At 37.1% G+C, this 15,844-nt stretch overlaps 1 protein-coding gene across 3 annotated transcripts in view; it reads left to right on the top strand.

The window, feature by feature from the left end:
- kcnh2b (potassium voltage-gated channel, subfamily H (eag-related), member 2b) overlaps positions 1–15,844 on the top strand; it is a 224,177-nt gene that overhangs the window by 194,555 nt on the left and 13,778 nt on the right. For 2 of the 3 annotated variants that reach the window (XM_082184721.1, XM_082184723.1), the window contains 3 exons: positions 10,086–10,526; positions 11,482–11,872; positions 14,996–15,195. In XM_082184721.1, the coding sequence (XP_082040847.1) occupies positions 10,086–10,526; positions 11,482–11,872; positions 14,996–15,195 (1,032 nt within the window). The remainder of the gene's footprint in view (positions 1–10,085; positions 10,527–11,481; positions 11,873–14,995; positions 15,196–15,844) is intronic. The other variant, XM_082184722.1, reaches the window with a different exon arrangement.

Here is a 15,844-nt window from a genome sequence, read left to right as displayed (position 1 = left end):
AAAATGCTTTTCTTACTTAGTATTTTTAAATCCATTTCAAGTCCACATATCTAAAAAATTCTTAAATCAAGATGCATTTACTAAATCTATTGAACTATTGCAAGTATACTTTAGGTACACTTTAAATATCTTGCATTTAAAGACTGATATTATACAGAAAGCACACTATCTGTGTGACATCATGCAGGAGAAAAACAGTCAGTTGAGTTTGTGGCAAAACCTTTTACAGTGCTTGTATATTGTTGCCTTTCAATGCATTTGATGATTCATACTCGGAAATAACTCAAATTACATTCATTACAAGATTATTAGTTAAAACATTTCAAAATGCTCCTGCAGACTATTATTCCAGTCATGAAATTTGTCATTGAGGATTTCTAAAAAATACTTTGCAAAAGTCTCATCTCATTCTCGTGAGATAAATGTCTCGTCACACTCCTAGTGAAGATAGCTATATCTATAGATAGATAGATAGATAGATAGATTGATATACATACATTTAAAATAACTATGTAAATTTGTAAATTGTATGAATGCATCTGTGTAATAATATGTATATTATGTATATTTTAGAGTATGTTTTGTTGATGTTTTTGTTATCGTAAACCTAATAATATATATATTTTTTAAAGCACTAGTAAACACTACTCATATTTTCTCCAGAAAACATGAATTCCAGCACAGATGTTCTGTTAGTGCTTGTGGAAACACTAGTGTTCGTCATGTGGCCTCTGCTCTTTTCAGAGTCGCGTCTCCGTCACCGCATCTGACGTGTGTGAGACTGCGGGACATTTCCCATGATGACTCATGCAGGAGTGTGTGTCGTGCTGTAAACCACTGTGTGTGAGAGCGGCACCTGCTCTCGCCCGCGGCCTGTGTGTGTGTGTGTGTGTGTGTGTGTGTGTGTGTGTGTGTGTGTGTGTGTGTGTGTGTGTGTGTGTGTGTGTGTGTGTGTGCAACACCTGCTGACCCCCAGAATGCCCTGCGTTTGACACCGACTGACATGAGGCTCTGATGCTCAGGCCTTTGGTAGACATGATCCTAAAGATGTCTAACACTGAGACAGTGAAGCTGCAGATTAATGAGCGGTGTAAAGGTGGAGCTCCTGCTTTTGTGAGTCTGTGTCTAAAGGTTCAGCTGGGCTTTTCCCATCTCCCATTTCTCAGCGCACAAACTAACCACTCGCTCCGTTCATGTGGGTTTGTCTCAATCTCAGCAGACGAGATGAAATGTGACATGAACATGACAGAAATTACTGTACGCTCTTAGAAATCTGACATTGACTGATGAGAGAGGCTGTGATTTGTTTTCTTTCTGGAATTTATCTTTGAATGCAAGTTTTTGTTTTAAAGTCCTCCTGTAGTCTATCATTGTATCCCTTAAAATTCATCTTTGATCACCAAAATGACATATTTAAGCGTTTATTTCCTTCATACCTTAAAATATCTTAAGGTATAATATAATTCGACACCCTCGCCTCATTTAGTATTCGCAGTTCATTGAATATGCAAATGAGCCCCGCCTCCACTCAGTCACTCTCAGAGATCCACTGGTTGACGATCACACGTTGATCTGATTGGTTACAAGTAGTGTTGTTTTTGGCGGCCTGTTTTAATTTTAGTTTTAGTCTAGTCTTTGTGTCAAGCTGTCATTTTAGTTTTTATAAATTTTAGTCACGTTCATACTCTTTTTAGTCTAGTCAAGTTTTAGTCGACGAAAACTGATGACATTTTAGTCTAGTTTTAGTCAACGAAAACTGATGACATTTTAGTCTAGTTTTAGTCGACGAAAACTGATGACATTTTAGTCTAGTTTTAGTCGACGAAAACTGATGACATTGTAGTCTAGTTTTAGTCAACGAAAACTGATGACATTTTAGTCTAGTTTTAGTCGACGAAAACTGATGACATTTTAGTCTAGTTTTAGTCGACGAAAACTGATGACATTTTAGTCTAGTTTTAGTCGACGAAAACTGATGACATTTTAGTCTAGTTTTAGTCAACGAAAACTGATGACATTTTAGTCTAGTTTTAGTCGACGAAAACTGATGACATTTTAGTCTAGTTTTAGTCGACGAAAACTGATGACATTTTAGTCTAGTTTTAGTCAACGAAAACTGATGACATTGTAGTCTAGTTTTAGTCGACGAAAACTGATGACATTTTAGTCTAGTTTTAGTCAACGAAAACTGATGACATTTTAGTCTAGTTTTAGTCGACGAAAACTGATGACATTTTAGTCTAGTTTTAGTCAACGAAAACTGATGACATTTTAGTCTAGTTTTAGTCAACGAAAACTGATGACATTGTAGTCTAGTTTTAGTCGACGAAAACTGATGACATTTTAGTCTAGTTTTAGTCGACGAAAACTGATGACATTTTAGTCTAGTTTTAGTCAACGAAAACTGATGACATTTTAGTCTAGTTTTAGTCAACGAAAACTGATGACATTTTAGTCTAGTTTTAGTCGACGAAAACTGATGACATTTTAGTCTAGTTTTAGTCAACGAAAACTGATGACATTGTAGTCTAGTTTTAGTCGACGAAAACTGATGACATTTTAGTCTAGTTTTAGTCGACGAAAACTGATGACATTTTAGTCTAGTTTTAGTCAACGAAAACTGATGACATTTTAGTCTAGTTTTAGTCAACGAAAAATGGAAGCTTTAGCTAAGTTCTGCCAGGAAGACTCAATCACTACGTCACTTATTACCTTCATCTCTATCCAATCACGTCTTCATACTTTCTGTATAAAAGATGGTACTTACTCATGTTTGAGTTCGCAGATGCCGACGCGACATCAACCTCCATCCTCCCCACCACCACCAGGATGGTCCTGTCCATACCTTCTAGGGGGGTCGGCTGCGCCCCTGCCTTCGTCTCCAGGCAGGAGATGCAGATCCGCTACCCTCGGATTACGAGCTATGGACGGGGCCTACGCCAAAGAACTTTACAATGCTTGCCGGGCTGCCAATAAATATATGCTTTGTTACATCACTTTATCTTCCGAGTCTTTCTGGTAGAACTGATGACATTTTAGTCTAGTTTTAGTCGACGAAAACTGATGACATTTTAGTCTAGTTTTAGTCGACGAAAACTGATGACATTGTAGTCTAGTTTTAGTCGACGAAAACTGATGACATTTTAGTCTAGTTTTAGTCAACGAAAACTGATGACATTTTAGTCTAGTTTTAGTCGACGAAAACTGATGACATTTTAGTCTAGTTTTAGTCGACGAAAACTGATGACATTTTAGTCTAGTTTTAGTCAACGAAAACTGATGACATTGTAGTCTAGTTTTAGTCGACGAAAACTGATGACATTTTAGTCTAGTTTTAGTCGACGAAAACTGATGACATTTTAGTCTAGTTTTAGTCAACGAAAACTGATGACATTGTAGTCTAGTTTTAGTCGACGAAAACTGATGACATTTTAGTCTAGTTTTAGTCGACGAAAACTGATGACATTTTAGTCTAGTTTTAGTCAACGAAAACTGATGACATTTTAGTCTAGTTTTAGTCGACGAAAACTGATGACATTTTAGTCTAGTTTTAGTCGACGAAAACTGATGACATTTTAGTCTAGTTTTAGTCGACGAAAACTGATGACATTTTAGTCTAGTTTTAGTCAACGAAAACTGATGACATTGTAGTCTAGTTTTAGTCGACGAAAACTGATGACATTTTAGTCTAGTTTTAGTCGACGAAAACTGATGACATTTTAGTCTAGTTTTAGTCAACGAAAACTGATGACATTGTAGTCTAGTTTTAGTCGACGAAAACTGATGACATTTTAGTCTAGTTTTAGTCGACGAAAACTGATGACATTTTAGTCTAGTTTTAGTCAACGAAAACTGATGACATTTTAGTCTAGTTTTAGTCGACGAAAACTGATGACATTTTAGTCTAGTTTTAGTCGACGAAAACTGATGACATTGTAGTCTAGTTTTAGTCGACGAAAACTGATGACATTGTAGTCTAGTTTTAGTCGACGAAAACTGATGACATTTTAGTCTAGTTTTAGTCGACGAAAACTGATGACATTTTAGTCTAGTTTTAGTCAACGAAAACTGATGACATTTTAGTCTAGTTTTAGTCGACGAAAACTGATGACATTGTAGTCTAGTTTTAGTCGACGAAAACTGATGACATTTTAGTCTAGTTTTAGTCGACGAAAACTGATGACATTTTAGTCTAGTTTTAGTCAACGAAAACTGATGACATTTTAGTCTAGTTTTAGTCAACGAAAACTGATGACATTGTAGTCTAGTTTTAGTCGACGAAAACTGATGACATTTTAGTCTAGTTTTAGTCGACGAAAACTGATGACATTTTAGTCTAGTTTTAGTCAACGAAAACTGATGACATTGTAGTCTAGTTTTAGTCGACGAAAACTGATGACATTTTAGTCTAGTTTTAGTCGACGAAAACTGATGACATTTTAGTCTAGTTTTAGTCAACGAAAACTGATGACATTTTAGTCTAGTTTTAGTCGACGAAAACTGATGACATTTTAGTCTAGTTTTAGTCAACGAAAACTGATGACATTGTAGTCTAGTTTTAGTCGACGAAAACTGATGACATTGTAGTCTAGTTTTAGTCGACGAAAACTGATGACATTTTAGTCTAGTTTTAGTCGACGAAAACTGATGACATTTTAGTCTAGTTTTAGTCAACGAAAACTGATGACATTTTAGTCTAGTTTTAGTCGACGAAAACTGATGACATTTTAGTCTAGTTTTAGTCAACGAAAACTGATGACATTGTAGTCTAGTTTTAGTCGACGAAAACTGATGACATTTTAGTCTAGTTTTAGTCGACGAAAACTGATGACATTTTAGTCTAGTTTTAGTCAACGAAAACTGATGACATTTTAGTCTAGTTTTAGTCGACGAAAACTGATGACATTTTAGTCTAGTTTTAGTCGACGAAAACTGATGACATTGTAGTCTAGTTTTAGTCGACGAAAACTGATGACATTTTAGTCTAGTTTTAGTCGACGAAAACTGATGACATTTTAGTCTAGTTTTAGTCGACGAAAACTGATGACATTTTAGTCTAGTTTTAGTCGACGAAAACTGATGACATTTTAGTCTAGTTTTAGTCGACGAAAACTGATGACATTTTAGTCTAGTTTTAGTCAACGAAAACTGATGACATTTTAGTCTAGTTTTAGTCGACGAAAACTGATGACATTGTAGTCTAGTTTTAGTCGACGAAAACTGATGACATTTTAGTCTAGTTTTAGTCAACGAAAACTGATGACATTTTAGTCTAGTTTTAGTCGACGAAAACTGATGACATTTTAGTCTAGTTTTAGTCAATGGAAATTGTATTTTAGTCTCTTTTTAGTAATGCAATTCTATTTACCCTAGTCAATATAGAATTGCAAACAAGGTTATCTTATTATATTTAGTATATTTAGCTTTGGCTGTGACGGTGGCAGTTTTTTTTGTTTTGTTTTTTTACCACCGCGGTAATGGACCAACTACCGGCGGTGGTTGGGGGGTTATTTAAAAAAAATAAAAACTCGTTTTATATTTCCACACAAAGACGCGTGATATAGCCTACCACTCTGCGCTTTGAGAGGGATGTGGGACACGAGCAGGAAAGAGACCATCGATCTCTTTATGATATCTTCGTGTTTTCTACTTGATGTAAATTGGTCTGAAGAGCGAATTTTATCCTCCACAAGGGCGAAATATTTAGAAATTATATATTTATTTCGTTCTATGTTTGAGATTGCGCTGCCAGAGAAAGTGAAACTAAAAATCACCCGCGCGTGTGAAACGCGTTTTACAACTAAACTTGACTAATGTCTAATGACTATGTCTAATATAGGCCTAACAAGCACAAACTGTGTAAAAAATTATTTGACATGCAAGTACAAATGTAGGCTATCTGTCCTACAGCGTTTTTCTACTTTACCACAGTAAAGAATATGAATATAATAGGCCTAATTAAAAGCGAACCAATGAAGAAACGTTTATAATCCTTTTAAAAAATGGGTGAGACGTGAGTGAAGATTTGGGAAAAGAAACAAGAGATTCCATGCAGGGACGAGTCACGATTTTTGGATATTCGATTAGTTTATTTAATTATAGAATATCGAATAGGTTGTGCGATTATTCTCTAAAATAAAATCTCCATGTTCTGGTGCTGATGCGGTGACGCGTTCATGTAACCGCGGGTGACGCTGCCAATAACATACAGCTGTCACAAAGAACCGGCAAAAGTAATGATTATGAATGTGCCAAATATCAATGAGACATTTTAATAGAATAACTAATGGAGTAATATTGTTAAATTCGCTGATAATCGGGTGACCAGATCGCAAACCAGAATTTAAAGCCGATAAGCCATAGGTTCACGCACAACTCTCTCATTCGTCGTGACGTTATAACATTTCGTCTCGTCTCGTTTTGGTCAACGAAAATGAAGAGACATTTTAGCATAGTTTTTATTTCGTAAACCACATTTAGTCTCGTTTTTATTCGTCAACGATATTGTATTATACATGTATTTTAGTCATCGTCACATGACCAGCATTTACGTCTCGTCTCGTCTCGTTTTCGTCAGGTGATAACGGTTCGTTGACGACAATATTTCGTCATAATTTTCGTTGACGAAAGCAACACTAGTTACAAGGTAGTTTGTGACGTCAGAAACACCAGCGATTTCAAAGCGTGTGTTTGAGACTGTCTTTGGTTCACTGCAGTTTTAAGGAGGAAATACTCAGCAATGCTGTCGACTTATGAACTTACACATGCTTTGTCTTAAAGCGTATTAATAACACCACATAGACACATAAACTACATTATAAGCTGGATTTTCACCACAGGGGGACTTTAAATCATAATAATTTGATTAATAATAATTATTGTAAAAAATATATATTTTTGTGTGTTACTTTGCTGTTGTTCATTTGTCTTTTTTTCCTGTCAGCATAAATGAATTCGGACCCTTCTTGTATATGCATCTCTCAGACTGCCGTTTTGTGTAACGCGCTCATAAACGGCCTGGTTGTCTGTGTGCATTTAATCATATCGCAGTAAAACAGCTGATTTTTGTGTAGCACTGCAAACACAAGTCAGGACGCGTCTGTCAGCGCGCCGAGCGTCTCAAAGACGTCCTGACAGCGAGAACGCCATCATAACAGTAGTTGCGTGACAGCGCTGTGTGTGGGGCTTGTTTGTTGTGCTATAATTATAATGTGTCAAATTGTGTTTCCAAACAGCTGTTCTTAAACTTAAACGCACTAAAATGTGCATGACTTGCATTTGTGCGTTAAAACACTTCATCATGCGGATGGGTGAGAAACACTCGTGAGTTTCTCCTAAAGCAGCTTTACATAAGACCATCATCAGAGGTCATGAGAGGTCAACTCCTCTCGCACACCAACACACACACACACCTGTGTCAAACCACCCTCCCTCGCTAGTGCGCTCGTACATCACAATATTTCACTATATTACTGGTTTTCAAACCTTCACATGAAAATGAATGTGTTTAGGGCTGTGATCGAATTAATGACATACTATGATTAATCTGATTAATCACACATCAGATTTGGCTTAGAAATAAGCCCCAAAAGATAAATCAAAGTCTTTAGTTTAGTTTCAGTTTAGTTTAAGTTTATTTGAATAGGGACAAGTGTGTTACATAAGCTCATGTTACATACTACAACATTTTAGCCAAAGCTAATTCTCAATGTTAGTCCCTAGTCTAACATTGGGACTAGTCTAGTCTAACGTTAGTCCCTTTATTGTGTTAAATGAGAAAAGCATCAAATTGACGTTACAAAAAGTAGCTTTAGAAAGAAATATTGAATTTGATTCAACATAGAATTTATTACACATAAACTTTTAGGCTAAAAGTGACATGATTTTTTCTTTATTTTAGAAGCTGTATCTTAATCTGTATTTACAGACCAACAACTACTTTGTTTACAACATTCTTTGAAATATCTTCTTTTATGTTTCGCAAAAGAAAGAAAGTCATACAGGTTTAAAAAGACATGAGGGTGAGTAAATGACGACAGTGAAACTTGTGGCGGTAAATGTCTAAATGAGTGAGTCATTGATTCATTTGATTCGTTCAAACGGCTCATTCATTCAGGAATGACTCTCTCATTGAATGAGTCATTGAATCATTGGTTCACCCGATTGATTCGTTCAAATCACGGATTCATTCAGAAACGAAACAGTGCTGTGTGTTGCTCAGACGCACAACAGTTCTGCTCTGGCTTTATAGGTAATATTTCCATTGGCAAAATTGAGCAAAAACAGACAATATAGTGTCTAAAATGCAACACAATATTAATATCATTGAGATACTATGGTAAGTTTTAGCATTTGAGAAAAAGCATTTGGGAAGATAATTCAGTGTGCCAGTGGCTTGTGCAAAAGAACATTTATTGCATTTTTTGCAGACGTTCTTTGGTGTATTAATGCCACTCTAATGAAACCTTTCCAAACACAAGCATCTTTGAAACTTGTGAGACTGTCTTTGGTTCACTGCAGTTTTAAGGAGGAAATACTCAGCAATGGAGTCGACTTATGAACTTACACATGCTTTGTCTTAAAGCAGATTAAAAACACCACATAGACATATAAACAACATTAAAAGCTGGATTTTCACCACAGGGGGACTTTAAATTATAATAATTTTCATTATTGTAAAAACAAAAGTAGATTTTTTTGTAATTATTTTGTGTTGATTTCCTATTGTTCATTTAAATCAGTCTGCATAAATTAATTAGGACTCTTCTTGTATGTGCATCTCTCAGACTGCCGCTTTGGGTGACTTTTTTTGCAATCTTCTGGAGAAATACTACACTACCCACAATTCTAAGCAAAACACTGACGTCTCTGATTGGTCGAAACTCGCGCCGCGGTTACCATGGCGACGTTTACCGCCCCCGCAAACGGCTTAAGCGATCTGAAGTATAATATCGGTTGTTTATGTGTTTATACCTTTGCCATTTTTGCCGTTAGGTTAAAATGTTATTTTTGAGCAGGAAAATAATTTTAAGAGGAAATGAAACATATGCCAGTGGTGCAAACCAACAGGAATCCTTGCTTTTTCTGCTCTATTATGTTTATGTTTTATGTGGGTAGGGCCCCATATTAGTTATTGAAACGGCCCCCCAGATGCTTAAGGCCACCGCTGACGCCTGCGCACATATATATTCAAACGCACATATCTATAGACTAAACACGTAATACACATGTGCACGCCGTCACCGTTCTCACAGATTCACGTTTTTGAAGATGATAACGTTTTCACATTTTTTCACCTCTTGCACCATGGATCCTGTTTCTCGATTATCAAACACTGTTGTTGTGCGGATGAGCAGCCGGAGCGCATTAAGGGTTTTCTGTAGAAGGGTGTCATGATCTTTACAACAGAAGTGAATCAATCAAAACTAACTTTAGCAGGACAATAACTTTATTCTAGATCTGCTGTAAAGCCTAATCTCTGTTACTGTAATCTCCTATTATCACTGTAAAGCTGCTGTGAAACATCTATATTGTTAAAGCGCTGTATAAATGAAGGAGACTTGACTAACTCATCCGTTCTCTTCTCTCTTCTTGTCCTGGTGATGAAGAAATATCTCTCTTTGCTTTGAACTTTGAGCGTTGTAACTTTGCAGATGTTGTCTATGCTCAGACAGCAACATCACACACTGACTACAGTTAGAGAAGTCAAATCACAATCAACCAGCCCTTTAAATCTTCCCGGTAAATCATCCGTTCTCTTCGATCTTAAATTTTCGGTCATTCTAACTGTTTTATATTGGCTCCATCATGCATTGAATTGTTCATTTTCGTCAAGCAACTATATGAAATGTAAGATGAACTACTCGGGTCTTTTATCCGCATTATTTTTCCATAGCTAATTACATTTTTTGTTGTGTTTTATTTTTTTACACCAAGGATGACTTGAGGGTGGGTAAACCATGGGCTGATTTTCATTTCTGGGTGAACTATCCCTTCAATGCCACTCGAATGAAACGTTTCCAAACACAAGCGTCTTTGAATCGTCCCGTTAAATCATCCGATCTCTTCTCTCTCCTCTAATCCAGGTTCTGTCTCTGGGCGCCGATGTTCTTCCGGAGTATAAACTCCAGGCTCCTCGGATCCACAAGTGGACGGTCCTGCACTACAGCCCGTTTAAAGCGGTGTGGGATTGGCTGATCCTGCTGTTGGTGATCTACACCGCGATCCTCACGCCGTACTCCGCAGCATTCCTCCTGGACGAGGAGGAGGATGAGGAGGTCTCCATGCAGAACTGCGGATACTCCTGCAGTCCTCTCAACGTGGTGGACCTCATCGTGGACATCATGTTCATCATCGACATCATCATCAACTTCCGCACCACGTACGTCAACGCCAACGACGAGGTGGTCAGTCACCCGCTGAGAATCGCTGTGCATTACTTTAAAGGCTGGTTCCTCATCGACATGGTGGCCGCAATCCCCTTCGACCTGCTCATCTACCGGACCGGGGAGGAGGTGAGTGCTGAGGTGAGGGGAATCATGCAGAACTTTCTCTTGTGCTTTTACTCTTGTGTACTCACTTCATCTTTCCAATGCAAATGTTGTCGGCTCTAATGAAAGCTTGCTTGAGATGTTGCTCTTTTGTGCTTTCATTTGATGCTTTGAATTAAAGTGTGTCTGCTAATGGATTGTTGGTGCCATTCTGAGGCCAGAAAATATAGGCCAAATCACAAACAAATCTCAGTTACACTTAAGTTACAGAATACAATATTTGGTCGAGATTCAACTCTTGAAAATCTGGAATCTGAGGGTGCAAAAAAATCGAAACATTGAGAAAATCTCCTTTAAAGTTGTGCATTTATGTTGGCGATTGTGCAGCATTCACTCACACAAATACATGTTTTATATATTTGCGGTAGGAAATTTACTAAATATCTTCATGGAACATGATCTTTACTTAATATCCTAATGATTTTGGACATAAAAGAAAAATCTATAATTTTGACCCATACTGTTGGCTATTGCCACAGATATACCCGTGCGACTCGAGACTGGTGACGTGATCCAGGGTCTCATATAGATATATATATATATATATATGAATCTGATGCATTGCATATAAAAATAATGAAAGGAAAGGATTACAAGACGTCATGTGAAGAAATGTGTGAAAAAAGTATAAGTATTACAACGCATTTATAATAAAGATGTAGATTTTTAAAGCTAAAATTGTAGAAATGAAAAAGAGTGTTTTCCTGTTTCCTCTCGTCCCAGACGACCACCCTCATCAGCCATAATGCAATAATATTTCACATTTTTTACAGTATTTTTGATCACTGAGCAGAAGAGACTTTTTTCAAAAACATGAAAAACATGTTTCTAGTGTTCCTTCAAAACTCTACATCTTTGTTATGATGCTTAATTTATTAAAGCTAAAATTGTAGAAATGAAAAAGTGTTTTTCCTGTGTCCTCTCGCTCCAGACGACCACCCTCATCGGCCTCCTCAAGACGGCGCGACTCCTTCGGCTGGTGCGAGTGGCTCGTAAACTGGACCGTTACTCTGAGTACGGGGCGGCCGTCCTGTTCCTGCTCATGTGCACCTTCGCTCTGATCGCTCATTGGCTGGCCTGCATCTGGTACGCCATCGGGAACGTGGAGCAGAACCGCTCCATCGGCTGGCTTCACGCGCTCGGCGTTCATCTGGGCAAACAACACAACGCCAGCATCCCGAGATCAGGCCCCAGCATCAAGGATAAATACGTGACGGCGTTATACTTCACCTTCAGCAGCCTGACCAGCGTGGGCTTCGGGAACGTGTCGCCGAACACCAACTCAGAGAAGATCTTCTCCATCTGCGTCATGCTCATCGGATGTGAGTGTGTTTCAGTTAGTGATGCACGATGTATCGGCCGTCGTATCGGTATCGGCCGACATATGCTCATTTTTAATGTTATCGTTATAAGAAATATTTATTTGCGATTTACAGCGATAGCTTATTACAAAATAAGTAGTTACAGAAAATAACTATAAGAAATATTTATTTTTTATATAAGAAAATTTATTTTAAATTGTGACATTATTTTCATGGCAAATTCTCAATTCCATATTTTATGTTTAGTTTTTTTGTTTTTGGGCATTTTTAAGTTTTTAGTAATTTCCATCATCTTTAATGGTGTCTTTATACTGTTTTACATTACATATAGGGATGCATGATATATCGGCCACCATGTCAGTATCGAACGATATATGTTCATTTTTAATGTTATCGTTATCGGCCCGATAATAAAATGTGGCTGATATATTAAAGCTGATTAATAAAGTATTATTTCCTCCAGCTGAGACACTTCAGATGTTCAACATAATGGTTTTGAATTGCTTGAAATATGATTGAAATCACTTCAAAATAAAAATACAGCTCAGTGCAAAATGTTCAGTCATAAAACTACATAAAATTATAATGAGAATAATGGCTTTTAATTCGGAGACTTTTTTTTGTAATCAGGCTCTCAAAAATGATATTAAAAATTTGGATTTAGATTTATCGGCCAATATATCGGTTATCGGCTTTCAAATATAAAGAATTATCGGTTATCGGTATCGGCCAACATGTTCATATCGCTGCATCCCTAGTTTTATTATCTCCGGATCTCTGTTATGATAAGTGACGATAAACTTAGATATTGAGTGCATGTTCATCATAACAGAGGTTATTCAAGTCTTTGTGTGTATAAATTGCCATTTTAAATGTTTTGATTAACTTAATAGATCCTGAGAACACAAATCAAGCTTAATAGAGCCATTAAAGCAGGTGTAAGTTTTGACCTTCATCCTAAATATTCTTGTACTCTTGATTAATCCTTCATTACAGATGTGCTTGTTTGTTCTGTATTTTTAATAGAGCTGTTTTTAGTGTGCACTATATGATCAAACCTCATCATGCTGATGAAACATCCTCCCTTTTTAATTTTCCGTTAACAAATCAACCTGATAGCTCATTTCTGAAGGTCTTGATCGCAGCAATTAATGATAAATTGCCAATTTAATATCCCTGCCGCACATATTTCAGACCTCAGCGGCCGTGAAGTCATTTCCGTTTTTATGGCCGGTACAAGCATTCATCATCGGAGCTGCAGAATTACATTTTGGTAGATGGCAAAAGTTCAAAAGGACAAAATCAACATGATTTCTTTGATCCGAGACAAGATTTTTAATTTAATTAATTAGCTTGTTCAAAGCTGAAGTCACCAGACTGTAGTGATCAGGCTCAATATTCACTGAACCACTACACACAGACTCATTTGCTCAATTGTTTTAACTGCTTCTTTTGGGTTTGTTTCTTTCTTTAGTGTGTTAGAATAAATCTCAAGGAATCAGGTCCAGGTGATATTTAACCCCATCATATTTTATTTTATTCGATTTATTCGATTTAAAAATGTTACATCGTGACATTATTTTCATGACAAATTTTTATTTCTGTATTTTATGTCTTTTTAAATCTTGGTATTTTTACGTTTTTTGTAATGTCTCCTATTTTTAATGGTGGTTCTCATTACTGTAATACTGCAATTTTACAACTAGGGATGCAATATATATATCGGCCACCATATCAGTATCGGCCGATATATGTTGTGAATATATGATAAGAAAATTTGGCCAATATATTTATTTACATATATAAATAGTTTCATATACATTTAATATATATATATATATATATATATATATATATATATATATATAATCACTTCAATCACTTCAAAAAGGAAAATACAGTTAATTGCAAAATGTTCTCCATATAGGCTACATACAATTATATTGAAAATAATGGCTTTTAAGGATGAGACTTTTTTTTTTGTAATCAGGCTCTCAAAAATTATATAAAAATTGTGATTCAGATTAATCGGCCATTATATCCGTTATCGGCTTTCAAATATCAGAATTATCGGTTATCGTATCGGCCAAAATGTTTATATCAGTGCATCCCTAATTACAAATTCTGTAATACAATGTTTTTACCTGTTAAAATCAGCACAAAGTAAATACAGTTCAACCAAAACCACTGAGATGTACAAATACTCCACAGAATAAATAATAAAACGTTATTTTTTGCATTTTATAATAATGAGAATTATATTTTGTTTAGCATTAATTAATAAAAAATGTGCTTAATCATCACGACAATGCACATAATCTTAGTAAAGTGGATGTAAAGGTCAGATCTCCAGTGCACTGTGATTCACATTACAAAAGCAGCAACAACAGCAACAAAGAAGGAGCTAAATATGATTTCTTATTTCTTTTGCTGTATTGGTGAAATATGACTCAGATGTGCTGTTTCGACAGGCTTTTTGAGATTACCATCATTCGATAATTCCTGAAAGTTAATTCAACAAAGAGAAGAGGAGGATCACAGTATTCTGTGGCGTTTGAGCTTCAGTCGCTGCTGCTTTGTTGCTATTTTTGCTGCTTTTGTAGTGTGATTCACAGCACTGCCCACCTGCAGTTCAGTCAGTGCTCACCGCGGTGAAACAGCGGACCGAGGTCAGATCATGATGAACACACACACACACATCTTCTAGGCTCGTTCTGAAGCACTTGAGATTTGTATACACTGAAAAATATACATGGTGTTTTCACTCAGAAATTGCTAGTAAATTTCACGATTAAGGCCCTTGCACACCGAGTCAGAAATTTGCGTCAGAAATGTCTGATTTCTGACGACCTCATGTTTTGTCAATCACGCTTACGACGCCTCCGAAACTTTCATCCGTCATAACATTTTTTGGATCGGGTTCGATTTTCTGCGTTTTCCGCATCCGTTTTGAATGGTGTTTTGACAGTTCAGAGCCACAGAATCACGAATACGAAAAAACGCATCTGAACATTTCGGACTGTGTAAGGACCTTTACTCACAAAGTAAGAGTGTAAAACCGTGCACCTGTGCAGGTGCTTCGTCACGACGCTTGTTTAACCATGCGTTCCTGTTCCCGTTCAGCGCTCATGTACGCCAGTATCTTCGGGAACGTGTCGGCCATCATCCAGCGCCTGTACTCGGGAACGGCTCGGTATCACACTCAGATGCTGCGGGTTCGAGAGTTCATCCGCTTCCATCAGATTCCCAACCCACTGCGACAGAGACTGGAGGAGTATTTCCAGCACGCCTGGTCCTACACCAACGGCATCGACATGAACGCCGTGAGTTCTCCTGCTTCCTTACACTAACACACTTACATGCACCACATTTAAAACACACATCTCTTTAGTGTGTAATGTTGCTGTGTGATCATGAAGAAGCTCCAGCTCTTCTCTATATCAGTGTCAGTGTTTCTGAACTCCTGAAACGCCTCCATTGTAGTCTTGAGTTTCTTCCGGGAATGAACACGTCACAATATTCCTCATTATAATAATTCATGCGCAGAATAAAGGGGCGGGGCCTGGTTGAGGTAGTTAGTAGTGTGTTAAACTGCCGGTTATGGTAAGGGGCGGGACATTTCCCAAACACACTCGAAGAGCTCGACCAATCACAACACACTGCTCCAGCCGACCAATCAGAGCACAGTGTGCTTTTCAGAAGGAGGGGCTTCATAGAGACAGGAAGTAAACAGAGCGTTACTGACAGACTGGGAAGAGAGGAGCCGCAACAATGGAGAATATGAGGAAAATAATCAACATTCAAGCAGGAAAACCTATGGAAGCTTGTTTCCATGACAGAATAAAACATTTTAAAAGATAATTGTGACTTTTTATCTCACATTTGCTAGTTATAAAGTCAGAATTGCGAGATATAAAGTCAGAATTGCGAGATATAAAGTCAGAATTGTGAGATATGAAGTCAAAATTTTGA

The sequence above is a fragment of the Leuciscus leuciscus genome (assembly GCF_965113295.1).
Source record: "Leuciscus leuciscus genome assembly, chromosome: 11".
Taxonomy (NCBI): Eukaryota; Metazoa; Chordata; class Actinopteri; order Cypriniformes; family Leuciscidae; genus Leuciscus; species Leuciscus leuciscus.
The sequence above is the reverse complement of the archived record's forward strand: the minus strand, read 5'-3'. Positions and strand labels throughout refer to the sequence as shown.